This window comes from Gopherus evgoodei, chromosome 20 (assembly GCF_007399415.2).
Source record: "Gopherus evgoodei ecotype Sinaloan lineage chromosome 20, rGopEvg1_v1.p, whole genome shotgun sequence".
Lineage (NCBI taxonomy): Eukaryota > Metazoa > Chordata > Testudines > Testudinidae > Gopherus > Gopherus evgoodei.
In genome coordinates this window covers 1,682,913-1,709,886 of record NC_044341.1, presented here as the reverse complement: position 1 = coordinate 1,709,886, position 26,974 = coordinate 1,682,913, and the positions used below count along the sequence as shown (strand labels likewise).

Here is a 26,974-nt window from a genome sequence, read left to right as displayed (position 1 = left end):
TCGTAGATGAGAGCCATGGGAAATGTACGCAGCGTAATGGAGGGTCATTCCCCATAATCTAACATACAGGGGGCAAGGGAACATTCAATTAACTGGCAGCTGGTTACTTTAAAATTGATAAAGGCAATTGGTGCACCCTTAAGCTGCGGAACTTACTGTCACAAGGGCTCAGGGAGGCCAAGCGTGCAGCAAGGTTCAGACAAGGGGTGACGTTCTTTATGGATAACAAGAACCAGTAGAATTTTAAAAAACAGGAGCACTGGAAGCCCTCCTGGTTTAGGGCAGCAGCCAATTGCTGTGGGTGTTAGGAAGGAAGCTATTTGTGGGCAAGTGCAATGCTTCCTGCAGGGTTTCTTCCACTTTCCTTGGCGACTGGCTATTGGACCTCTGTCTGATCCAGTCTGGCGATCGCTACGGGCTGTGTGTTCTGAGCCACAGGGCGCCTGATGATGATACCTAGCTAGATACCGTAAATCCCAAAGTGCTTCACCAATGGAGGAAAGTGCCATTATCCCCATTTCCCAGATGCAGAGACTGAGGCACTGCACTGGTCCTACCCCTGGTGCCCCGCAGCACTGACTGCTCCTTAGGGGTCTGCCTTCCTTCCCTCTGCAGAGATGCAAAGATTCCAAGGCCAGGAGGATCACTAAGGTCATCCAGTCTGACTCCCAGCATAGCCTAGTTGGAGAATGCTCGCCTCCCTCCCCCCCAGTAATTCTTATGTTAGAAAAATGGCCGGTGATGGAGAATCAACCGCGACCCTTGGTAAATTGTTCCAGTGGTTAATTACTCTCGGGGTTAAAAAGTTATGCCTTATTTCCAAAGCTGGTCACAGGATTCTAGCAGCAGTTGCATCAGCAGGGCTGCATTAATGCAGGGGATTTAGGGGCTGCAGCCGAGGGCCTCAGGCTAAGGAGACTCCTGCAAAAATAAATCCATAATTATATACAATTCAGTGGTCACCAACCCATCAATTGCGATCGACTGGTTGATCCCAGAGCCTCTGCTCTGCCAGTGGGAGCTCCGAGGGTGGCGCTTGTGGGCACAGGCAGCGCCTGGAGACACACTGTCCTCCTCTCCCCAGGGGTATGCAGAAACATGCCAGCAGCCGGCCACTTCTAGGAGCAGCGTGGGGCTATGGTAGCAGGCAACCTACCTCAGCCCTGCTGTGCTGCTGGCCAGGAGCCGCCTGTGGTAAGCGCCTCCTGGACAGAGCCTGCACCTTTGAACCCCCTCCTGTACCCCAACCCCCTACCCCAGATCCAAACTGCCTCCAGACCCTGCACCAAGTCAGAATTTCCTCCTGCACCCCTCATCCTCTCCTGCAGCCCAACACTCTGTCCGAGCCTGAAGCCCCCTCCTGCACCCAAACTCCCTCCCAAAAAGAAACTAATATAACAGCTGCTCTAAGGAATTAACTTAACTATATTCTACATATTTTAAGACTGAAATGTAACCACAAAATGGCTTTGTTAATTAGAAGGCAAGTTTAGTATTGCATGAATAGCCTAAATGCCATAATTGTGATCATTTTGTTTTAAATTAGGAAAAAGACTTGTAGACAGGGGCCCCACAGTAGAGTTAATCTGGCCCTGTGCACCAGTGCTAAATATAGAGTTAAAATAAGGAGATTCCCCAGTTTATGCATCCCAGGATTGCATTAGCCTGTTTGGCCACAGCATCATAGCAGGAGCTCATGTTCACCTGATTATCCTCCATGATCCCCCCTGCTCCCCCCCCACCCACCCACGCGCACACAATCTTTTCCAGCATCACTGCTTCTCAGGACAGAGTTCCCCCCAGCCTGTAGGTATGGCCGACAGTCTGTGGGTCTAGATGTGTATGTTTACATTCAGCCATATTAAAACTGTGTTTGCTTGTGCCCTGTTTACCAAGTGATCCACATTAGTCTGAATTTGTGACCTGCCCTCTTCATTAATTACCATTCCCCCAATAGTTGTGTCAGCTGCAGACTTTACCAGTGATGATTTCACGTTTTCTGCGAGGATGTTGATAAAAATGTTAAATAGTGTAGAGCCAAGAACCTAACCTTGCGGGAGCCCCCTGGAACCACACCTGCTCAATGTTTACAGTGACAACCTGAGACCTGCCAGCCAGCTTTCAGTCCATTTAATGTGTGCCAAGCTCACTTCAAATTTTTCTAGTTTAATCAAACTGTGTGGTACCAAGTCAAATTCCTTTCAGAAGTCTAAGTCCATTACAGCAGTGCTAAGAACTCATCAACCAAACTTGTAATCTCATCAAAAAAAAGATAGCAAGATAGCTTGGCAGGCTCTATTTTCCATAAACCCCTGTTGAGTAGGATTAAGTACACTGTCCTCCTTTAATTCTTTATTAGGTGAGGTTTCCCATGCCTTTCTGTGGTACAGGATGTTCCTGTGAATTCAGCAGGTACCTGACGGGGTTTTCCCAGCACCCAGGAAGTGGCTAGCTTAGAACTACTTCCCTGACTCTAGTACGTGGGTGGAAGATGTGGCTGCACCTGCTAAAAATGAGCAACAATTCACAGTGGTGCTGGACAGAGGTTCCTGCCTTATTCCTAGGGTCTAGGGAAAGAAGATGGGGCTTGAGAGCCATGTTGTTTGATCTGTTGTGTCCCCCCTGCTTCGTAGGTGCCTTTCTGCCTGGAACCTGAGAGCTTAAGGCACCTTAAACAATATTATGTAACAAGGGAGAAATTCTCTGTCTTTAGTGAGGGGAGAGCGAGGGCCCCTGCTTTGACCGCAAAGGCTCGTTGGGGGTCTGGGAGTGCCAGCCAGGCCCCACCGTCTGAACCTCCCCATTTCTGTAATCTGATAGAAGCGTGAAGGCATCTAGTGAATAAAGGAGGAAGGAAGTGTAAAAGCAAATATATCAAAAAAGTAAATATGATACTAAGTCACAGACAAAGGAAGAGCCCAAAGCCGGGCTGGGTCCAGCACAAGGGAAGGAAACCACCCAAAGAAGGAGGAAATAGGGAGTGTGTGTGAGGGTCAGAACAAAGATCTACCGCTGAATAGGAAATCTGGCTGGCTGGCTGTTCCCATGCTCACCCTCCATCCTCCGTCTGTGGGTTTTGTATAATCATAGAAATGTAGGGCTGGAAGGGACCTCTAGAGGTCATCAAATCCTGCTCTGTGGCAGGACCAAGTGAACCCAGACCATTCTTGACAGGTGTCTGTCCAACCTGTTCTTAAACCTCCAATGACGGGGATTCCACAATCCCCATCAGAAGCTTAGCTACCTTTTAGAGCTCGATATTAGGACAAATTTCTAACAATAGCTCCCTTGCTGCAGTTTAAAGCCTATTACTTCTTGTCCTACCTTCAGTGGCCATGGAGAACAATTGATCACCGTCCTCTTTGTAACAGCCCTGAATATATTTGAAAACTGTGATCAGGTCACCCCACAGTCTTCTTTTCTCAAGACTAAACGTGCCCAGTTTTTTCAACTTTTCCTCACAGGTCAGGTTTTCTAAACCTTTGATCATTTTTGTTGCTCCCCTCTGGACTCTCTCCAATGTGTCTGTATCTTTCCTAAGCATGACCCTCAGTACTCCAGCGGAGACCTCGCCAGGGCCAAGTAGAGCAGGACAATGACCTCCCGTGTCTTACATACGACACCCCTGTTAATACACCCCAGAATGGTATTAGCCTTTTTCACAGTTGCATCACACTGGGGGCTTGTATTCGGTTTGTGATCCACTATAACTAAGGCTATGTTTTAGTCACAAGTATTTTTAGTGCAAGTCATGGGACAGGTCACGGGCAGTAAACAAAAATTCATGGCCCATGACCTGTCTATGACTTGTACTGTATACCCCTAACTAAAACTTGGGCTGGGGGGCCGCAGGTGCTGGGGGGAGGGGCTGTTCACGGCTGCCGCAGATGCTGGGGGTGGTGGCCCGGGACCCCTGCTGGTCCTGGAGGGTAGGCTGGGGGTGGCATGCAACCTGGGACCCCTGCTGGTCTGGGGGGAGGCAGATTGATGGGCAGCCCCTGAGCCAACACCAGCCGCTACGGAGGTCACAGACCTCCGTGACAGACATGCAGCCCCTAACTATAACCCATATACATGATCCACTATAATACCCCTCACCATAGTAGCCAAGTTTTTTTCATGTAAATGGCACTGGTGTAGCAAGTTCCCTGCTGGGTCTCATGGCAATGGGGACTGCCCTAAACACGCGGGCACTGAGCAGAAAGCTGTGGGGTGTTCTGTCTCATTCTCATGAGCTGACCGTGCTAGCCAACGCTTTCCACCTCGGAGATGCAATCACAGCCCGGTGACAAAGGCACTTTCTTGCCATTTCAGACATTCTCTGGGTAGAATTCCCCATGTCCTCTACCCTAACCCTTCCCCCACCGCAGCCTTGGGGGGTAGACAGTGATCAAAGGGGCAGAGGGCAGGTCAGTATCAAATGCTAGTAATAAGCCATCAGCTGATAAGGAACAATCAGCGGCAGGTTCCCCAGCAGTGCGGACCTCCCCCTCGCCCCCGCCCCCACCCCCAAAGCCTGCATTGCACAAACACGGAGCTACAGCGTCTTGTTGAGCAACATGTCAGGAGAATTTGCATGTTGTTTACACCCTGGCGCTTGGCCTAGGGGGAGGTTTACAGGCTCAGCCAAGCAACTATTGCCCAATTTGGAGATAACTGATGAGTATGTGGGAGCTGGGCCAGCCTGCCATGATTCAGGGGGGAAGAGACCCAGTTTTCATGCAGTTCCATGCTGTTTGCCTCCATCCTGCAGGTTAAAAGTGGTCTCCAGTGAACCATGTGCTGCCCCACACTGGGAGGCTGTTTCTAACGGGACTCTGTGGTTGAGTGTAATCCAGCTGAATTGTAGCATGGACAGGATTTTATGTGCTGTGCTGGTCTGATATCCCAAGCACTCCCACCGCACACCGTGCTGTCCCGGCTGCTTGGCTGCTAGGGCTGTTCATGATTTACTCTGCAGTAGTATCTGGAGCCCCAGTGAGGAATCAGGGCCCCGTTGTGCTGAGGGCTGTCTACACACATGAAAACACAGTCCCTGCCCCCAAGAGCTTTCCATCTATCTTAGTGCCCAACACAGCAGAATCTAAGCACTGACCCAGCTACAGGCTAGTGAGTGTCTCAGGTAGGGTTGCCAGGTGTCTGGTTTTTGTCAGCGGTGCTGACCGGGCTGTTAAAAGTTCCATCGGGGTGCAGTGGGGCTAAGGCAGGCTCCCTACCTGCCATAACTCCACATGGTTCCCGGAAGCAGCAGCATGTCCCCTCTCCAGCTCCTATGCATAGGGACAGCCAGGGAGCTCCACATGCTGCCTCTGCTGCAAGCGCCACCCCTGCAGCTCCTGTTGGCTGGGAACTGGAGCCAGTGAGAGCTGCAGGGGTGGTGCCTGCAGACAGGACAGTGTGCAGAGCCACCTGGTTACGCCTCCACATAGGAGCCAGAGGGGGGACATGCTGCTGCTTCCGGGAGCTGCCTGAAGTAAGCACTGCCCAGAACCTGCACCCCTGATTCCCTCCCATGCCCCAACTCCCTGCCCCAGCCCTGATCCCCATCCCACCCTCTGAAGCCCTTGATCCCAGCCCAGAGCACCCTCCTGCACCTTAAACCCCTCATCCCCAGAGTCCATACCCGCAGCCAGAGCCCTCACCCCCTCCTGTATCTCAACCCACTGCCTCAGCCCAGAGCCCCCTCCTACGCCCTGAACTCCTCATTTCTGGCCTCATCGCAGAGTCTGCACCCCCAGCTGGAGCCCTCACCCCCTCCCGCACCCTAACCCCCTTAGCCAGCCTAGTGAAAATGAGCGAGTGAGTGAGGGTGGGAAGAGTGAGCGACAGAAGGAGGGAGAGAGGGAGGGAATGGCAGAGGGGTCTTGGAGAAGGGGTGGAGCCTTAGAGGAGGGGCAGAGCAGGGGGCGAGGCAAGAGTGTTCAGTTTTGTGCGAGTACAAAGTTGACAACTCTAGTCTAGGACCAAGAGTCAGGACCTCTGGCTCCGTTCCCAGATCTGCCACTTACTCTGTGTCCTTGGACAAGTCATTTCACCTGTTGATGCCTCAGTTTTGCCATCTGTAAAATGGGGAGATCTTGACTGACTATTGCTGAGCATTGGGGGCTGGCCCCTGCATGGGCTGATTATTTTAGATTGTTGTTCTTGTCTTTTTTAAAAAAGAAATGCTTCTAAAAGTGTCTAGCGGCTCTGGGGCAGTGCTCAGAAGGAACGCAGTTACATAAATACCTGGGTGACTTGGGGGAAGGTGGGGGACCTTGTGGGAGTTAATTCATTAATGGTTGTAAAGGGTTTTGAGTGCCTGGCGTGGCAAGGGGACAGGATTGTTAATTAGGTGATTATTATTCTTTTCCTGCTATGCTGGTACTAATTCCAGAACAGGAAGGGGAGCACAGGGTTTGGGGAGTTTGCCACATGCTCATCTACAGCTACTGTGTTCCCATGCAGGTACAATATTGCAGACGGACGCCCCGGGGCTGTCTGATCTGACCCTCCAAGGGCACAGATGTGCTGGGGTGGAGTTGTGTGTCTGGATGCCATCTAGATTCATGCCAGTGTGGACACGATTTGGCTTTTGCACGACCTTGTGGACTGGGATTTTGATGTGACCCAACAGCAGCAGGGACTCAGGTCCAGGTCTCATACTACTGAACGCCAAGTTTTGGTAGTTCAGACACGTAGCGTTTTGTCCCATCTGTAGCGCGTAGTGCAGACAGGTGAGTGCAAACAGTGTGAGTCATGACTCTTATCTGTGTTGCAGCAGTGCCCAGAACGTGCTGGGTGCTGCACAGACCTGTTGGGAGAGACAGTCCCTGCACACTCTCCTAGCCTGTTCCCTGATTCCAGGTACATGAGCTGGCTCTCGGAAGGGTGGTGCGAAGACGGGGTAGGATTGTGCCAACACTTGAACTGCGTGCTTGCAAGGGAATAGTGAGAGGGACAGGCCCAGCTTTGCCAGAGCCAGTTATAAGTGCTGCTGGTCAGTTTCACCAGGAGACCTTGGCATACACAGACCCGCGCCTCCTGGAGAGTAAAAGCCAGCGCAAAGGAATTCCTATCAAAGGCTCCATGCCTGAGGCCAGGGGTATGGAACCAAGAAGCGTCACATCTCACTAGCTGACCTTAAACGTTAGCCAAGCCAGGTAAAAAGCACCAGGCCAAAGTAAGCACTGGTGAGGGTGGGACTGGAGCTTTGGGACCCTTGCCTGCGTGCCAGCAGAGAAAAGCCACTTGCCTGAGTCCGGTGAGGTGGTTACTGTGCTGAGCTAGGGCTCTTGGTTCATTAAGAACTCAGAGACACTCTTTGGGGGCCTCCAGGCTCAGTAATTGCAGTCTAATGGCCTCAGGCTCTGCCATTTGTCTGCGCTGGCCAAGGCGACACAGCCAGGCAGGAAGCTCAGAGAACAGGTGTCTTGGACAGGTCCCAGCTCTGGGGGAGTTTGGGGCTGGACTTTTGTCCTCGCCACAGAACTTGGTGCAGTTGGCAGAGTCTGCACAAGAGACGCCTTAGCGCAGGAGCCTGTGTGGGAGCCCAGAAATGGAGACCACTGTGCTGCGGGTCAGGCATGAGATCAGCAGGGCTAAGGGACAGGGAGCAGCACTGGCATGGCCAGTCCTGACTGAGCTGGAACAGCAGCCAGCGCTGCAGTCAGGGGGTGAGCTGCATCACAACTTTGGGAGTCAGACTAGCTCCTAAGCTGCAATTGTCCATGGCACCAGTCACACAGTGGCACTGAGGGGTGCTCCCTGCAGCGAGGGCATGGGCCAAACGAGCCTCGAGACCTAGAGAGGGCCCCGTAGGCCAGGCTGGAGGCTCACAGATGGAGCAGCGAAGGGCTGGCTTGTGCTGCTGCTGATACTGCCTGTGCTGTGAGTGCAGAGACGTCGCTGCTGCCCAGGGCCCCGTTGCTGTCAGCCTGTTTCCCAGAGAGTCATTTTGTATCTGGCACAAAAAGGAAATTGCTAAATCTAGGGGTTTCCCGTCAGTCTCCCCTGCCTTGGGAGACCGTTATTGCGTCGCTGGCAGATGAGTGGCAGAACATAGCTGTGCAGAAGCCCGCAGGGAAGGCTGTGCGGGCAGGGCTTGAGATCAGGATTCTGAGCAGCGAGCAGTGGCAATGCTGCTGAAAGGTGTTCGAGCCACCTCTGGCATGCGAAGGCTGGTTTGCCCAGACTCCTCATAATGGGGATTATCTCCAAGACACAAGGTGCTGCTGCCATGTCATCCCTTTGAACAACACCAGGGCCGGCTTTCAGCCAATTCGCCCGATTCCCTGGAATTGGGCACCGCGCCTAAGAGGGCCCTGCGCCAGGGCACCATGCCTTAAGCGCCTTTTAAATTATTTTTTTTACTCACCTAGCGGCTGGGGGTCCACTCTAGGGTCTTTGACAGCATTTCAGCGGTGGGGGGGTCCTTCAGTGCCATGGAAGTCCCGGAGTGGATTCCCTGCCGCCGAAGTGCCGCCAAAGCCCCAGACAGCCACCGAGTATTTGAATCGGGCCCCGCAGTTAATAATAGCGGCCCTGAACAACACAACCCTTTCTGCAGCATTGCAATGAACATTTCCATGATTAGCACATGCTGATCAGCCAGGCAATTGGCCAGGAGCACGGGCTTTCCTGCCATGACAGAAAGGTGGAATCGATCCACCGTTTGCTTAACAGACACCTAGAAGCCTGCCTGCGAATGTGCATTGGTATAAAATCACAGCACAAACGACCGGCCTGTTGCATCAGCCCCAGTGCTTGCGGAAAGGACACTTACAATCAGCTCCCACGTATCCACAGCTTCACAGACTCGCACAATCTCAGAGATCTCCTCGGCAGTCCATATTCCCAGCCCACTCCCAGCACCGCAGGTACAGCCTGCGTTGGCACGCCTGCCTATTGCTACACGGCTCTCGAAGCCTGGAGTTCAGTCAGCACCAGAAATGCCCCATCTCCCTTTGCCCAGAGCTGATTAGTTTGTGCTGCTACCTGTATTCCAAACAGCCCAGAAGCAAATTGCCCCATAGGTTGGGGACAAGCTCATCCAGACCCTGGGCCCAGCGGTGCCAGGGAGGAGCTCCGTCCCACCTGAGCTTCTTACTAGGATCAGGGTAATTTACTCCGGTAGGAGAGACAATGGCTGTAATTCCCTTTTCGCTTTGTCCTCAGTTTAAATATCATTATTGTAATAACAGTGTCCAGCAGCTGCAGCTGAGATCAGGCCCCACTGCGCCAGGTGTGGTACTGGCACAGTGAGAGACAGGCCCTGCCCAGAAGAGTTCCCAGAGAAAATAAACAAGACAGTGGGTGGGAGAAAGCAAGGATCATCGTCTCCCTGGCTTGGTTAAGAGGATGATGTGAGTCTGTTCCTGCTACCCTCTGTCTAGGTCCTTGAAAGCCTCCAGGCAGGGAGGCAGCACCTTGGGCATTTTGGAGAGGGGTGAGTCAAAGCCATGACCCTTAGTTTTATACCAGTCATTGTGTGGGAGGAACAGACCCCCATGTCTCACTGTCACATGCCTGTGTGTGCATCTACAGGCCACTTTTCACACCCTGTCTGAGCCATCTGGTGATGGTTTCCTGCTGCAGAGGGATAGTGACTTGCTTGTTTCCGGGTCCCAGATGCAGTTAGCGCCATGTGATTAAGGAGGAATGATGACACTGGGATTAGCCAGGGCACGCTGGTGCAGCGTATTGCATATGGACACTGCTGGAACTGGCTGGTGTTTGCCACTTTCCTGTGCAGATTTTTAAGTGTCTCATTCTTACCCCAAGTGAAAGCAAAGCTCAGACTGCAAAGAGATGTGCACTTCAAGGGCAGCAGCTTGTTCCTCTGCACACAAACAGCATGTCCCTTAGGGGCCAGCAGAGAGTCACAACCCCCCACTTGTGTGAGATGCTAACAGAGGAGATTTATCTGTCCAAGCCAGGCAGTAACTAGGGCAGTGCCTGCATTTTGCGACCCTTCCATTGCTACAGCTTCTCCGGCTTGTGAAAGAGACTCAGCCAGGCAGACAACAGTGGAGCCATTGAGTGGCTGGTCTGGCCTTATCCCTCACAGGAGAATTCCTGGAGGCTTCCAAGAAATTGCTCAACATTAAGGAAGCTGCCTCTAGCTTTGTCTCATGCAGCCATGTCCTGACTAAATCTTCAGCCTGGAGGAGATGGGCCTGAGAAGAGCACAGGAGGTGGGAGTGTGGGACTGAGCTATGGATGGTGCAGGAACTGAGGGGGGTCTGCATGGGATGAGGTGAGGGGCTTGAGGTTAGAATGTGGTGCTGGGTCCAGGCACTGACCCAGAGAGGTGCATGAATACTGCCAGCATTTCCAAGCCTTTAAACCACAGCGCAGTGACCACCTCGCTGCCAGAGCCGTGCTTCGTGCCACCAGCTTCAGTCACAGCTCTGGTTTAGCCCCCTTCTGTAACTGTGTTTTGGAAACCTGCGCTGGCCTGACACTGAGCAGGTGCTCTGGGAGAGCCGGAGCCAGCCCCGTTGTTGGCCGGCTCTTGTGATAGAGATCAGGAAGTGTGCCCTGCTTTCAAAGGGTGATGCGTGTCCAACGGTTCATTGGCTCCCTGAAGCTCAAAGCCCCCTTGTTCCTGCCCCTTCAACCTGGCCACGTCGCTCAGTGTCCTCAGAAGCGCACGTGCCAGCTGCCTTTGTTTAATGACAATTGGTTTCCCTCAGAGTTATTAATGGATTTGGCTGTGGCGAGTTCTGGGCTGGATCCTGCCCACTGGTTCATATCGGAGTTCTGGGCCCAGCCCTGCTGTCAGGGACGTGGGTGGCCTTGGATCACAGTGGGAGCAGGGCTGGTGCCCCAGGGGCTGATCCGACTTTGCCTTGTACCCAGGTTCGTCATTTACACCCATGCAGATGGATGCAAAGTGCAGCCTGAGCAGAGTTGTACCCGCGCTGGCAGCGCTCAGCACACCTAGCAGAGAGCTTGGCTTTTAGCTCTGGCAGGAGAGGCCTGTCCTTTGGGATCTTTCGGGCCTGGACTAGTCCCTACTCTCCAGGCGGGTGTGGGCTGTTAGTGTGCGGCGGCAGCCCCCAGAGCAGAAATCCTCACAACCCAGGCTCCAGGGGATTCGTCCTCACTGACTAACAGCTAATTAGAGCCTGCCCTGGAGAGTCGGAGTGGGCTGCAGGCTGTCTGGGAGCGAAGACTGCAGCAGGCCCTGCTGAGCTGCTTGTGCCATGGGGTCTGCGTGCCCCTCGGCCAGCCCTGTGCGACCACACACACCACGTGTACGCACTGTCTCCGGTAGCCTCCCTGTCCCTTCTAAAGCCACTGTAGGCAACGCGCATTAGAAATACCAGCAGGTCAGAGAGCTAGGCAGCGACTGGCCTCATCCAGCAGGCAGCTTTCAAGGGCAGGGATCTTACAATGCTTAAGAAATTGCAACTAAAAAACCAAACAACTTGATGTGATTCCTGAGAGAGGAAAGAGAGCGCTGGCTGTGCGCACATCCTACAGCAGCGCCATCAGCCCGGGACTTAGTTCAACGACCACTGGGCCGATCTGAGCCTGCTGTATCATTTAGAGATGGGGCCTTGCCACAGGCAGACAACGTCGCGTCTACAGGTGGAATATGGATGCGTTTGGCCATTGGCCCTGATCCTGCGAACGCTTAGCTACGTGCTTAAGTCTGCGTGCTGTAAAAGTCCCACTGATTTCAACAGGTTGGTTCTTCACTGCATGAAGTAAAGCAGGTGCATAAGCCTTTGCTGGAAACGGTCTACTTGCTCCTTTAATTCACTCTCCAGGAACCCCCTGGCCCGCTTTGTTCTTACGCCATGTTTCCCGTCACCGGCTCAGAATGAAGAAATGAAAGATCTTAAAGAACAAAAAACCTGGGAAGTTCCAAATGTAAAAAATGTTTGGTTCAAAATCCAGGCGGGTGAGAGCAGCACATTCACCTCTCAAGCCAGCTACAAACCCCAAGTGTTTAAAAGCAAAGTGGTGAGCAGGTCAGAGTAACGCTCCCAGCCGGTGGTCCCACCGCCAGCGGTGTCTGTCTGGCACATTTATCCTAGCTGACAGCTCGTGGCACTGGCTGCAGGGTGTGTGCCATCTTCTCGCTGGATAACCACAGGCTGCCAGCCTCTGACTCAGTCCCTGAGCTTGTGCGCAAACAGTAACTCAGCACATCCAGAGCTAGGCTGTGCACCGCGAGTGCAGGGCGCTGAGCTCTGACTCACACAGCGAGTCCCGCCGGAGTCAGTCGAGGGGCTCGTGGGTGCAAGCACTCGCTAGTGTGACACACTGGGACTCTGCAAATAAACCCACTGACTCCTGCCCTGCCTTCTGGTCCCTTCCTGTCAGTGGGGACCAGCAGGAGCCCTGTGCCCTGAGATTTGCAGTCAGTGAGCTCTGCTCCAAGCACTTGCCTTCGAGTGTCCCGCAGATCAGCGACAAGAGGAAGGGTTTTAACCAGCCCGCCCTGGTTTACAACTTTGCCTGGGTTCAAACAGATTCGCTCTGGACTTCCCCTGGCTTTGCACTCTAATAACCTTCCCTCTCCCCCACCCCCTTGCAGGACGCCGCTCCCACGTCACTAGCCCCTGGTGGAGACAGGATCACAGTGCCTCTCTTTGCTTTCTAAGTTCCTCTGACTCTTAAGGAGTTGGAGTCACCAGGCGTGAGAGAAGACCTCAGCTGTTGTGAGTTGCCCTGCAGCCAGCATCGAGGGAAACCATGAAGAGCAGGTGTCCACGTGCACTGTGTGAGGCCCTGGTAACTAGTGGTTAGAGCAGGGGACTGGGTTATATTCCAAGCTTTGTTTCGCGATGAGTTGCGCAGCCCAATGCAAGTCCCTCCCTGTGGCTGTAAAATGGGGCTTATAACCATCATCCACCTGAGACCTGCAGACAAAGCAGCTGTAAATGGTGTTGTTAGTTCAGCAGAGACAGGCCTGCAGCAGACACTGGTGCTGGGACAAAACAGGGCCCATGGGAGAACTCAGTCAAGGCGCACTCAGCACTGTTCTGAGACATGCACAAATAGCCAAGGCGGTAAGAACGTAGCTTGTAAGAGCCTTAGGACACGGGCCGTGTGTTTCTAGCACAGGGGTCTGGTCTACAAGGGCTTCTAGGAGCTACGCTAGTGCCAATGAAGTGATGTCAGCCAGGGCCTGAGCAGTACTGAATGCCCCTAACCTCAGGTCTGACTTACGAGAACCTGCTGGTGATGACACTGCTCATGTCCAGGCACAGCAGGGCGTCCCCGAGCAGAGAGGCCAGCACAAGCCCTCAGCACCTTTTAAATCCCATTTTGGCCATCAGAATAGACAGATCACTGACCCCGCCTGCCCAGGTAGCCCAGTGCCACCTCGTTCTCAAGGGAGGACGTAGCCTGGGGGCACACACATTCCCCCTAGAATGCATTAACATAACACCCTGTGCCTGAAAGCAGCATGAAGACACCACTTCATATGGAGCTCATCCCCTCCAGCTGCTGGCGCCCAGTTTGCCTCCCACTCTGATTCAGAGCCCAGCTCTCCATCACCTGCCCAGAGAAGTAGGGATGGCTCTGTGTATTTTGCCGCCCCAAGCATGGCAGGCAGGCGGCTTTCAGCAGCACATCCGCTGGTAACACAGATTTGACAGCATGCCTGACAAATTACCGCTGAAGCCGCAGGACCAGCGGGCCTCCCGCAGAAACGCCACCAAAGGCAGCCTGACTGCCGACCTCCCTGCAGCTTGCCACCCCAGGCATGTGCTTGGCACGCTGGTGCTTGGAGCCGCCCTGAAGAGAAGTGAGCCAACACAGCACCCAGAACCAAGGATGGAAGTGTCCTCAGCTGGTGGCCTGGGCTGGGATTTGTGACCTGCATTGTCAGAGAGGTTTGTCCATCTCATTGGTGGGAATGAGCTGAAAGATGGGCCAGACCCACCCAACTGCCCAGTGCGTCCCAGAATCCAATATCGAGGCCACTTGCAAGCCACCAGCTTCTCAGCTATTGCACAGCCTATCTGGGAAACCCACACACTGGCTGGTCAGCCCATCCACCCACAGAGCCTTGTGCACACTGCTTTCGCTGAATGATTATGTGCATGCACTGGCTGCTGAGCGACGGAGCAGGAGAGGAAAATCTGGCTTCTTTCGTCATTGCCTGGCCATGGCCACAGCAGCTGCGAGAGAGCAAAGCACTCAGAGAGCAGCTTTCACCACGCTTGCCCTGGCAGAGGGTGCAGGCAGGGCAGCCATCTCGCAGCTCTTAGCTAGCAGAGCTCGCATTAGGTCTCGGTGCCCCGGCACTTTCCTTCACAGCCCAGACCTGCAAGGCTTTAGTTCCTGTTTCTTGGAAACAGCTGCAGTTCTGCTGGCTGGGCTGGAGGAGCAGGGCCTGAGCTTTGCAGGATGGTGACTGAGAACACCTGCAGCAAACCAGAACTGAGAGCAAGGCAGAGACTTGCCTGCAGCCTAGATTAATTCCAGCCAGTGCCAGCCCATAACTACAATGGCTGGGCCAAGCTGAGGGGTGTAACTCTGCGTTAAAGGGGGCGTTTGGATTGTCAGGCCGTCTTACATTACAGTCAGAGACCCAACCCTCGGAGTCACTTCATTCGGAGGCAGTGGTGCTCCTCCATCTTGCCACTGCTGTAGCTGAGAGCAGGACCGGGCCAGGCAGGGACGATAGATTGTGTGAGCGAGTCACTGTTCGCTGGCCAGAAAGGCCCCCTAAGTAGCTAGGACGTTCAATGGGAATAGCTGACCAGGAGGGAATCGTGTCTAAGCAAAGCGAACCAAAGGGGAGAGCCAGTGTCCCTCAGCGACCCTGTGGTTATTCTGGCCAAGAAACCCTTCTCCAATACTGATGCATCGAACCCAGGCCGAGGCTGAATGGGCCCTAGTGACCTCAAGTGCTGTCATTCACCTTGGCTGGGTCCAGTGGTGGAAGCTGGACACTAGCCAGGTCCAGGCGTGTTTAGGGCTCTGCACTAGCATTTACCCCACAGCTACCACGGGGCAGCTGTAGCCTGCCTGAGACCTGGCCACCATGTCTCCTAGTGCAGGAAGCCCAGGTGTGTAGTCCAGATGTGACCGCCTGTCCTTGGGCTTAGCAGCAGCCGGGATGGAGCCTCAGAGTGCCCGGGCAGGGACCCTGGCTGTCCATCTTGTTGCCTCCTTTGGCTGATTGCTCCCATATTGTGCCAGTGTCTTTGTGAGCAGCGAGTGTGCCCAGCTCACTGCCCGAGTGGGCGTTTGGCAGGCTGGCTGCTGGCAGCCGGCTGAGCACGGAGCATGAACAGCTGTTTGGCTGTGACCTTTACAACAGCACCCAGTGTCCTGGAGCAAATGCAGCCTTTTTATGCCATTGTCGCATTGTCTTTTATTCCTTTTTTCTAGGTCATTGGTCAAACGTTAGCCCCGGGAACAGCTGCTCTGCTGGTAACCGCCTGCGAGTGAGCTGGTCTGGGGTGGGTCTGCCTTTGGCAAGCAACAGCGAAGGGAATGCATGCTGTGGCCAGGGCCAGGGCCAGACGGGGGAATAGGGGCAGGGATGAAGGGCGCATGCAGATGGGGCTGGGGCAGTTAGTCTCCTAGAAGGTTTTCTACCCTGTGCGGTCATTGCCAGAGCCGGGTGTGGCTGGGATGGGGGTTTGGAGGGTCTATTGAGGTTCTGGCCAGAAGCCAGTGTGTGCATGGCTCCCCACAGGCCTGTCTCTTGGGGCGGTTGGGGGAGGGGGTTGCACGAGCCCATAAGCAGGAAGGGGGCTCACCTCAGCTGCCTCCCCATCCCAAGCAGCATTTTCTGTACCCCTGTCCAGATGTGGGTCTAGCAGAGCTGGCGTCTAGCCGCAGCCCTGCCCTGAGCTAACTGGGAGCCCTGCACTGTGCAGGCAGGAAAGGACACAGCAGTGCCCTGCCACTGGCGGGTGCTGCTCTCTCCCCGCCGCGTCAGCAGCATGATGGCAGCAGTGGTGATATGGGCCTGGTGCCATTGCCCAGGCCTCAGGGCTTGCAGCAGCAGGACGCCCGGTGCAGCATGGCGCGCTAGCACTGCGACAGGGGTTCTGTAACTCCTGCTGCAGCCAGCGTGCCAGGGCCACCCCCGCCCTGGGCTAGACCGCAGTTTACGACTTCTTGCTCACTACAGGGAAAGGGCTGGGTAGCAGGAAGGAGCCTGGGTTGAGGAGAAACCACCCAGTTATAAAACGGACCTGCTCAGAGAGCGCCGCAGGGCCATGGCTGGGGACGGGAGCTCTCTGCACTCGCAGCAGGGCTTGGCCTGGTCCCTGCTGGGACGGGTGGCCAGCTAGGGCCTGGTGCCTGCCTTGCTCCCGGCTCTGTGCTACTCCCTTCACAGGATGCAGGTGTCTGCCCACTGCCCCGGGGATCCCTCCCCCTTGTGGGGGATGCCCAGGGTCCCCCTCGGCAGACCCACTGCCCCTCCCGCAGAGGGCAGCCCCACACTGCGGCCAGGCCTCACTTTAATGGAGCCCAGGCCCTGCCCGAGGGGAATGATGTGGCAGGGTTCAGGGAGGGACTTCGGGCATCAGAGCCATTTTAAACCAATAAAGCACAGTCCCGCCTGCCGACGGAGCCCCCAAATCCCTTGCAGGGCTCTCAAGGCCCCAGGGGCTAAGCCTACTCCCAGTGCTCTCTGGGTGAGAGGCCAGGCCTGCCTGGGCTCCTGGCAGGGAGAGGGAGCCTGGGCCTGCTTGCCAGTCACTCCAGCCCCCTTTGCTGATACAGTTCTGGACCCAGCCGGCCAGGAGCTGGGGACGGTGCTGAGGCGACATCCCTGGAGCGGGACTCCCCTTGGCTCAGCCTGGCACATGGCTGGTTCCCCTCCCTCCTGTGATTTCGGTTCACCCTAGGCCAGGTGCTCCCAGACACTGCTTCCCGGCTCCCCTGGTTTGTGGCTGGTTTGGTTCCCGGCAGCTGCCTGGTGGGCAAGACACTTCATGCCCTCCTGTGAATCAGCCCAGCCTGCTTGAGCCAGCTGCCAGCAAGCCACAGCTTGTCCTCCCGTCTCACCAAAACCTGGGGCACCAAAGTCATCGCCCCCCAGGCCCAGGCAAACACTAAAGGAGTGACTAGGTCATGCTGTGAGCGTGGAACCGGGAGGTGGCCATAGACAGACTCGGCTCATACAGCGCACAGAAGCCTCACTGCAAAGAGACCAGGGCTTGGTACTGGGGTGAGGGCTGACCTGAATCCAGCGCTGGCTGCAGCCCAGCAAGGTTGGGCCTGTGGCCACACCCAGCCCCCTTTCCCAGCTGCGTGGACGGTATTCACGGGCTGGTGCCCTTCCCCTTTTCCTTCTGCAGGGCTAGGCAAAGCCCTTGCAAGGAAACGGCTCTGCTGGCTCCAGACCCAGTAACTCCCTCCTGCCCCCACAGCCAGGAAGTAGCCGAACACAGGCAGTGTGCCCAGGGACCCAGTGACAGTCCCCTGAGAGGAAACCTGGCTAGCAGGGAGCCTGATCCTTCCCCTCAGCTCTAGCCTTGCCTAGCGGGAGGGCAGTGGGCTATGCCCAGCTCCTTTGCCCTTCAGACAGTGCTTGGCTGGGCACTCACAAGGCAAACCTGCCCCAGCCTGGTGTTGTCCATTAGGCAGTGACAGCCCCCGAGGTCCCAAGACAACTTGCTGCTGGTGGAACGGGTCCTGCCACGCGTCTGGCTTTCCACACTGCTCAGGCCCTTCGCACTGGATCTCGCTGCTGCTCAGTCACGCTGGGCTCTTCCTCCTGGCCCCTCTTGTGCCCCATGGTTCCAGCCCTGGGCAAAGGCCATTTCCTCTCACCCCCACGAATGTTTCCTGCTCAGCGCCATGCCACAGACGGGGGCCTAATCCCAGACCATCAGCACTTTGCAGAAGGGCACGAGCACTCTGTGGCCGGGTTTGCTGCAGCAATAAAACCACAGAGACATGGCACATGAAGCTGCTGCTAGGGCTGAGGGGAGCATGGCTCCCGTTCATATAGCGCAGAGCGTGGCCCCTGCAGGGCTGGCTCATCCTCTGCAGGGCTGGGCAATTCCAGGCCATTTAGGGCTGCAGAGATCTCTGTGTGCACCCAGTCCCCAGCTGGGACGCCTGCGAAGGGACCCAGCACAGTGCTCCAGCACCGCTCTCCAGCGTCCCCCACTGGCTGCTGCCCACACCAGCACCCACTCAGCAACCTTGGTGCACGGGGCTGCACACTGCTCCTGTCGTTCCCTGGGGGCGTCCCGCCAAGTAACCCCTCCTCTCCCCGCTCTGTGCCTCTCCTCCCTTTCGCTGAGCCTAAACTAGGCGCCTCTTCTCTGTGTGCTGCCAACAAGCATCCCAGTGTGAAAGGGAGGGGGCCCCCCCACCCCTGGGATCAGCCCCATGAGTGCCCAGCGCCTGTGCCCCACCCGGCCCAGGAGGGGAAGGACCCACCAAGGGAAGCAGCAGTGCCCCACCAGGATGCTGTCATGTGTCCCATGACCCGAGGCCTCTAGCTCCACTCCCATGGAGAACTTGGCCTGGTCGGGGAAGACCCCCAGGTACCGGATGGTGCCCACACCAATCCCGCCTGACTGCAGCAGGACCTTGGTTCCGTGCCCGAGGTGCATGGCCCGTGGTGAACATGGCACGGCTGCCCGGGTACCAGGGTGTGGCTGGGCCCTGGGCAGCCAGGTGCTGCAAGAGAAAGCAAAGGACACACGGTTGGTGGAGCAGCCACCTGGAGCAAGTCCCCGCTGGGCTCATGCTTGGGGTGGACTCAGACGCACAGTCACTGACGTGGGGGGAAGCCACTCGCCCATCATACCTAGCCCAGGTCTGGCAGGGCCCTTCCCTGGAGGCTGCAGGAGCTGCATCCCTAGAGGTGGGGGCCACACCATTCACTAGCCCAGAGGGCTAGTGGCCTGTGAGCCTGGAGCCGCCCCAGTAGGGCTGGGGGCTCCTTCACGCCAGCTGGGAGCCGGGCTGAGGCACCAGTGTGCTGTGCCTGCCCCCTGCTGGCAGCTCCCCATAGCGCACGGCGCCCCATCAGCCCCTGCCTCAGCTCCTTGCCAGCTGGTCCTCTCCCAGACCCCCACTTCCACAGCCCGGCGCTGGGCCTGAGCCCGTCCCTCCTCCATCCCACGCACAAGGGCCTGTCACACCCACTGACACAGGGCACAGCCTGTCCTCCCCCCCGCACCCACCCTACAGCCTGTCCCCTCTGCCCAGCCGGGGCACGAACCTGCAGCCCCACTGGGGCCGAGGACCTGTCTCCCCATACTGGCCCAGGGCCTGGATTCCCCGCATTACGTGCCCAGGCTCTGTAATAGGGATAACACACTGCCCTTGCCCACGGCACTGATGTGCTCTGGAGCCCGGCGTTCCTGGTGACCATGTGAGGGGGTAGGCCCACCATCCCATGGAACAGGGACCGGATCCGTGAGAGAGAACGGGTGGGGGGGAGGAAGAGGCTTCATTGCTTCACCCCTTTGGCTGTGAAGTGGCCACTGCTGTGGGAAGCAGACTACAGGGAACAATCCTGGGGGCTGGGCCCTGCAAGGCTGGTTCCACCTACTGACCATGCTGGGGGAGCTGGGCCCAGCTCAGCATGTGAGGTTGGGGGAGCAAGGCTGGCAGCGGGAGTCCCCCGACACACACAGAGGCCCCAGCCACAGCAGCTCACACTCAGAGTGCAGGCAAGAGATGGAGCCAGGGATGCACCTGCCCATGTCCACGGGTGCTGAGCTGGGCCTGGGGATGAAGCTTGCGAAAGCCAAAGAGGCAGACACCCAGCCTGAGCAGCTGGTAGCAGGAGAGCTCTGAAGCGCGCAGTATGGGCTCGTGTCTGGCTGGAGTGGGTGTGCCCACTCCCCTGCGAGGCAGCAGATGAGAGGGTGACTGGGTATGAGAGGCAGCAATTGGCCCCATGGGACATACAGTGACAAATTCCCCCTGCCCAACTCCTCCCCCACAAACCACAGGCCAGCAGGCCACGCCGATGCAGCACAGGGTGCCATAGCACACTGGCCACCTCCCCCTCTGCACAGGCTGGGACCAGCACAGAGTCCTGCTCAGCCACTGGCCCAGCAGATTCCCCTGCCCCTGCTGTCGCCCCGCGATCAACCTGCATCAGAGAGCCAGGCAGCGCCCTGGGTGAGCCTGTGCGGGGGGGTCCTTCTCCCTTGGCCCCCATCCCCATGGCACACTCACTGGGGCACACTGTTCCCTGCAGATCCCGCCACCCCAGTCCCCAGGAGGTTTCCTCACCTGGCGGCATCCGGAGGCCACTGTCTCCCATGCACCACCCATCAGTTCCATCCAGACTAGGAGCCTCGGCTTTGCTCTGCATGTCCTTGGCCTTGGGCCCCTGGCTCCGTCCCCACTCCTGGAACTGGGAAGGGGAGAGCAGGTGAGGAAAGCCACCTGCCCCCCAGCACACTAGGGAGGCAGCAGTGTCGCTGTGGCATTTGCCTGAGGCCTACCTGTTGATGGAGCTCCTGCTGCTCCCTCAGCAGCTCCAGGTACCTGCTGCTCCACAGTAATTTCTCTGCCCGCAGCTCAGTGCTGACGTACTTGACTTCAGCCTCCAGCTCCATGAGCCTTTCCAGGACAGCCGTGCTGGCATCCTGCAGCCTCTGTAGGTCCCCAGGGCCTAGGAGACAGCAAGACACCCCCTGCTTGTGCAAGTGGCCACAGCCCATGAGTGATGAGCCCCACGGGGATCCGGCCTCATGCTGCAGAGCTCTCGCTCCTCTCCCAGCTGCATGGCCTGACCCAGCTGATTGCTGCAGCCCTCGGGATGAGCAGACCACGTCCCCTCTGGCTATGTCTGCACTGCCTGGGGAGAGCAAAGTGACTAGAGACCCAGAAAGAATCCAGGGCCTGGCTTATTGCGGCCTGGCTGCTCGGCACAGCTCAGCGCCTGCATTACAGCCTCTGTTGTCCGGTGGGGAAAGTCCAGCACGCCCCGGACACTGCAGGACACCGCTGAGCCGGGGCAGAGCTTTGTGGCTTCCCAGAGTACTCACCTGCCCCTGGCTGCTCCAGGTCAGAAACAGGCGGGCACATGCCATCCCCCTCGCAAGCGTCGCTGCCGCTCTCCAGCCATGATCCCAGCGCTGCACTGACCTGCAAGCCGATCAGCCCCAGACATAGTGCCGGCACTGTCACTGGGGCAGCACGTGCAGCCCCATATACGGAGATGGCTTGACCTAACCCAGCTCTCACCCCTCGGCCTGGGGACACCCAGCCAGGACTTGGCCAGCAGATAGCACAGGGAACACAGCCCAGGTCATCACTGCATCAGGTAGTGGGGCAGGGGGACCCACAGGCTGCTATCTTTTTGCTTTGGTATCAGACACACACGCCTATGGCCCTTCCCAGAGGCACAGAGACGGGGGAGTCAGAGCAGGGCTGAGATGTTCCTGCTTCCAGAGCCAGGGAAGGAAAAAGGCTACAGCTCAGCCGCAGGAGGGCCAGGAACAGGAGACTGAGCAGGAGCCAGCAGGAAAATTAACCCAGAAATGGCCTTAACTCAATCAGCTCAGCAATGACAGAACCACACATACACCCATTTGGTGCCATGACCCACCAGCACCAGGCACAGGGCTATACCGGGCGCGCACACACACACTGGGTGCAGGAGTGACACTGGGTATGGGATATACTGGATGCAAGCGAAACATTCTGGGCATCATGGAGGACCCTCAGCAGGTGGCAGGTGACTGTCCCCCTCCCCAGTAAGTGCAGGGATCTGGTACAATGTGTATGAATGGGTCTGGGATCTGATTAATGCCCCCACACTCCCAGACCTCTTTCCGGGTGGGGACAGCCAACCTGCCCCGTTTTATAAGCACATTCCCTCCACTCAGGATGCGCGGGCTCCACGTGTCTTGATCTCCAGCTCTATTGGCTCTGAGTGCACAGGAGGGCAGAAACGACGTGGAGACATTCAGCTTTGCTGGGTGCCCCAGGCTCTGGAGACTCGTGTGCATGGTCACGGTTCAGAACAAGGAACACCGTGAGAGCTGAGAGTACCACTGCCGAGGGTATGACCGTGGAGGCAAGGGACAGAGCCAGCATTTGCAAGAGCCATTTACCTCCCGCATGAAATGGAACATGAGCTCCCAGAAAACCTTGTAGCAGAACAGCGCATGCTGGGGAGGAAGAGGAGAGATGGGTGAGAATAGCATCAACATGAGACTTGGAGCACCCCGGCCAGGACAGAGGACAGGCAGGCCTTCCCCTGTCTGTCTACCAGAACCTTTCCCGGAGCACCTCTGGCTGTGGTGTCTGGCCTGTGCTGGGTCCACCGGAGTTACGCCAGCCTGGACACATGGCTTTCAGAGTCTGTGGGGACCAATGAAGCTGGGTTGTTAATGGGGCAGGGAATAAACTCTATTGGGAAATGCAGAAAGCATAGAGGCAGGATTTCCCAGCTGCAGCACCACGAGGAGAATGACACCCAGCCAAGCCCTTCCATGGCACTCACAGCGCTGCCCTGCCACTTTTCCCAGCACAAATCCAGCATGGGCTGCACTTAGCTGGGATGGGAACACTTAGTGTTCCAGGCCTCAGAGCTGAGAGCACCCCATTCCCTGCCCCAGGAACCACCAGCTATCCCTGCACTTCCTCCCCCAGCTTCTGAGCAGTGCCAGGGACCCTGCCCTTCCAAAGGGAGACATGACCCTCCACAGCCAGAGTCTGTTAACCCGGCCCCTATCTCACTTCTGCGGATGGCGTGGAGGTCATTGCAGAAGGTGCAGTCCCCACCTCGGGTAGGAAGACAGGCCCACATTAGATCTGGGTGACGTACGGTTTTTACATTGAGTTGGGACGTTAGCATGAGCAATAAGCATGGAACCAAAAAGAATGAGAGCATGAGAAAGACGACTCGTGTCAAACTTGTGGTGACTCTTCGAAATACCCGTTACCTTTGTTAATGTTTGGGCAAAGGAACAGAAATCGGACACGGTTAATAGGATACCAGATGCAGTAAATAATTGGCTATTTAAGAAACTTCTTCATCTGGCCATGGCTAAGGTCAGATGATTGGTAATGACAGCACGATTGTTAAAGGGGATGAAAAAAGTAACCTTTGAAAGGGTTCATTGCTGATACCTGCCTGACCATGGTGGACTCAACCAATATGGTGTCAGCACCCCGGGGTTATTCTGAGTGCTGTGAATACGTAGTCAATTGCTTGGTCTTTAGGTGTGTTTAGAGTAATTGTATAAATACCATTCGGCTTTGGATTTAATGAAGGAATTTATGGTTAAATTAGTGTCAGTGTGATCCTGTGCATAAATCATACCCATTCCAGCAGCCTGCCTGGCCTGGGGTGCTCGCAACCACCCTGGGGTGCTCCCAGCCTTACCCGCCCAGGGGGCAAGCCCTCACACCCAGAAGTCAACACTCAATTTGTGTCTGTGAAACTTGCATTTCTAGGAAGGGCAGGAAACCCCCACTGGTGTCCGGGTGTGGCCCAGCTGCCCCCCTCACTGCCTCGGATGACACTAACCCACATCAGTCTCCACAGCACCAGCAGCCCAGACAGGGACGTCCTTAACAGAGACAGGAGCCACCTGCACCTGGCTCGTGAGCGAAGCAGCCACTGCTGGGGCAGTGATGGGGAGCTAGGTTTCCTCATCAAGTCCCTAAACAGGAGAAACCAGGAAGAAGAGTCAAGGCCAGGCTCCTGCACTGCCATCACATGCACCGCCGCCAGCTGCTGCCTGATCATCCTCATTCGCTTGATTGTTCCCTCAACTATGTGCTGCAGGAAGCTTCCAAGAGGGCTAATGGCGTTGGGGGGGGGAAGGGGTGCTAACTACAGCGCTGCACGTAAGACACGGGAGGGCATTGTCCCACTCTGTTGGGCAGTGCTGGGGCCTCAGCTGGAGTTCTGTGCCTGGCTCGGGGTGCTACACTTTAGGAAACACACGGACAAAGAGTCCAGAAGGGAACAACAAAAATGATCAAAGGTTTAAAAAACCTGACATGTGAGGAAAGATTAAAAAAAAAAAGGACCCATTTAGTCTTGAGAAAAGACTGTGGGGCAACCTGAGAACAGGCTTCCAATATGTTAAGGGCTGTTAAAAAGAGGACAGCGATCAATTGTTCTCCATGGCCACTGAAGATAGGACAAGAAGGAATGGGCTTAATCTGCAGCAAGGGAGCTATCATTAGAAACTTTTCCTAACATCTAAGGACAGTTCAGCTCTGGAACATGCTTCCAAGGGAGGTGGTGGAATCCCCATCATTGGAGGTTTTAAAGATCAGGTTGGACAAACACCTGTCAGGGATGGTCTGCGTTTACTTGGTCCTGCCTCAGCGACCGCAGGGAACTGGACTTGATGACCTCTCGAGGTCACTTCCAGCCCCACATTTCTATGATCCTTTAATTACAGCCAAACATGAACTATTCCCTGAAGAGGCTGCGACGCCCTTTAATCCAGACAACTAGGCTCCTGTATAGAATGGTGCATACAGAAGAGGGCAGGTACCAGCACCACCCCATCCCCTACCTGCCTTCAGGGCGCCAGAGCTGCAGGAGTTGGGAAGTGCTGGGCTTGGAGTGAAACACTCGATGGAAGAGTCTCGCTCTTTGCAAGGAGCCGAAAGGGCTGGGGAAGGCAGTGACCGGATCTGCTGCTTTCTCTCCGCTGTTTACGAGTTCCTGGCTGTTGCTAGGCCACCTGCTTGGGACTGATAAACTCCTGGCTAATCCTCTCGGTGACCAAGGCAGTGCAGGGAATTAGTGGATTTTCCTTGCTCTCCCTGTTGTGTCTATGAGGAGTTTTTCCTCTACCAGCCCATGCCCTGTGCAATGGGGAGGAGTGGGTCTGCTGCCAGGAAAGGATGTGTCCTTCTCTTCAATGCCTTCTTCATTACCATGTATTCAACACTGTCTACATACACAACCCTGTGGGCATATGCAATCAATGCACAGGGCTAGGGACAGCACACCTGGGTTCTATTCTTCCACAGCTCTGAAATGTTTACATTTAATAATTTCTGTTCATTAGAAAAAAAGCACACAGAGGGAAGAGCAGAAGTTCCATGTTCAGGAGGACACGGTCAATTTCTGAATGCTCCTTTCCTAACCCTAGAAATTAACTGGTGTTTGGTTAATTGACATTAAATAGCATCTCGTCTGCTTTCCATGCTGAATACACAGCTGGGAGGCTGCTAGTGAAGTGAAGGTCACAGTGTTGGCTCTTACTCTGACAATTAGATGTGGGAACGAGTCCCTCTGGCAGAGCAAGCCCTCGGGAATGAGAGCGGGCCTGGTCGTTTCATTTCTCCTGTGTCTAAATGGTTACAGTGCTGCTATAATTCAATATGGCCTGAAAGGGAGCTGCAGGATATTAATATAACCAGATTTGCTTTGACTGCGAGCAAAGCATTTGCCATTTCATTTGCACACTCCAGTCACTGAGGAGACTCCTGAAATGTCAGAGGCTGGGGAAAAAACATTGCTTGTTGAGGAGGGAGCTTTGCCTTCTTTTTTTTCTTTACAGGGACAGATAACAGCTACAGCTCAGACTATCAAACCTGCCTAGGGCAGGGAATTTCTGCTCCCCTACATGCCTTTAGCACCCCACACACACTGGGATAAAAAGTGAGTCAAAACATCAGCAACTGCCCAGAAGGCCGGGGAGGAGCGAGCAGTTCCAGGAGGTAATTTCAGTCTATACATTTCATAACAGGGCTTCAGCTCTAGAACGAAAACATCTCTGCAGCCAGGCGGGGTTGGGCCCAGGACTGATGGATGGTCACATCTCTGTTGGCTACACTATTGTTAAAGAGAATGAAAACCACATTGCATGGGGTTGCAGTTCAGTGTTTGCACAGGTACAAAGTTATCGTCCCATGCCCTGCCCTGCTTCTGCTATCACAGGGCTCCTGGCCCAGTCTGAGTTCTCTGCCCCTGTTGCTGAGCTGAGTAGGGCACCAGACAGTTTGCATTGGAACAAAGAGATTCAGGAGGTGGGGCGGCGGGGAGCACAGGCCTCTTGGGAAAGGAGAGAGTTGATTATTTGCTGAGTCACCTCCCATAGATTCAAAGCCCAGGCCCCAGCCCCAAAATACCAACCCCTACCACTTTGCTGATGGCTCTGCATTAACCTCGCCCCCCTTTATGATCATTTCAGTACAAATCTCCTTCTGCATAAGTGTCTACGGAACTATAAGTGATATAAGTACATATCCACCAGCCAGAGCACAGAGTGGACAGATGACTACATCCTGCTGTCACAACCAGTACAGCTTCCATTCCAGCACCCAATGCCCTGCAGTCTCTCTCCTTCTTTGTATGTCCATCACATCCTTCCCACAGACGCTGGCTGTGAGAGGCAGCAGTTTTTCAGAGGTCAGAAAAGGTTCACCAAAGATTCTCTACCAACTTCATGCCTTTCTGCAATCCCTGCTTTGGGCCAGGATACGGGGAATTAGCACAGGAAAAGCTGTTGTGGGTCTTCCATGCCACCCATGCTGAGTAGCCAAAAACTCAAGGCCAGGGCTTTGGAGAGGTTTAAGCAAGGGGCACAACTCCCTTCCAGAGACTGTAACATGAGAACAAAGGTGCTAAAACCCCACTTAACCCCAGGTAACACCGGCAAGTGGCACTCAAAGCTCTGCCCACAGGAAAAGGCAGTACCATGTTCCTGATCCTGGCTAGGACACTCATCCCTGCATGTGGCCGCAGTGGTTCTGAGAACAGTCAAAGCTGCTTGCCCATTACCAAGAGGTATTCCTGCAACGTCAGCAAGTGGTCACTTCTGCCCAAGATCTCTCTAGTTGTGAGTCGTGAATAGTTAGCACATAAGGAGGCTAGTTCCTGGCTCCCTTGACAGTCACCACTGTTGTGTGTATACAAGGAAGAGTAAAGGAGACAATTCTTAAGAGGCTCATGGAGCCGCATAAACATGCAGTATCTGAAAGTAGAGGAATTCAGGAAAACCTCACAGAATAAATGGAGAAGAGTGATAGAAATTCTTGAGTGGCTTAGAACAAAGAAAACATAGAAACATCTCCAGCTGCACAGCAAGACACGAGA

At 55.4% G+C, this 26,974-nt stretch overlaps 1 protein-coding gene across 1 annotated transcript; it reads right to left on the bottom strand.

Moving 5' to 3' along the window:
* Positions 1-15,148: 15,148 nt before the first annotated feature.
* LOC115637770 lies at positions 15,149-24,642 on the bottom strand. Its single transcript, XM_030539364.1, has 8 exons — positions 24,441-24,642; positions 23,435-23,570; positions 22,014-22,070; positions 20,943-21,042; positions 20,397-20,566; positions 20,182-20,305; positions 18,367-18,609; positions 15,149-17,850 (listed from the first exon to the last, which is right to left on the bottom strand). Exons 2-7 carry the CDS (start codon positions 23,561-23,563, stop codon positions 18,425-18,427), a joined length of 765 nt encoding a protein of 254 aa, XP_030395224.1. The 5' UTR covers positions 23,564-23,570; positions 24,441-24,642; the 3' UTR covers positions 15,149-17,850; positions 18,367-18,424.
* Positions 24,643-26,974: the final 2,332 nt, after the last annotated feature.

Coding starts and splice junctions, on each gene's coding strand:
- LOC115637770 (XM_030539364.1), bottom strand. CDS start 23,563: ATGAGGAAACCTAGCTCCCCATCACTGCCCCAGCAGTGGCTGCTTCGC. Junction 22,071..23,434: donor TGCTGTGGAGACTGATGTGG/GTTAGTGTCATC, acceptor CTTCCTCCCCAG/CATGCGCTGTTCTGCTACAA. Junction 18,610..20,181: donor TGGCCTCCGGATGCCGCCAG/GTGAGGAAACCT, acceptor TTTCTCTTGCAG/CACCTGGCTGCCCAGGGCCC.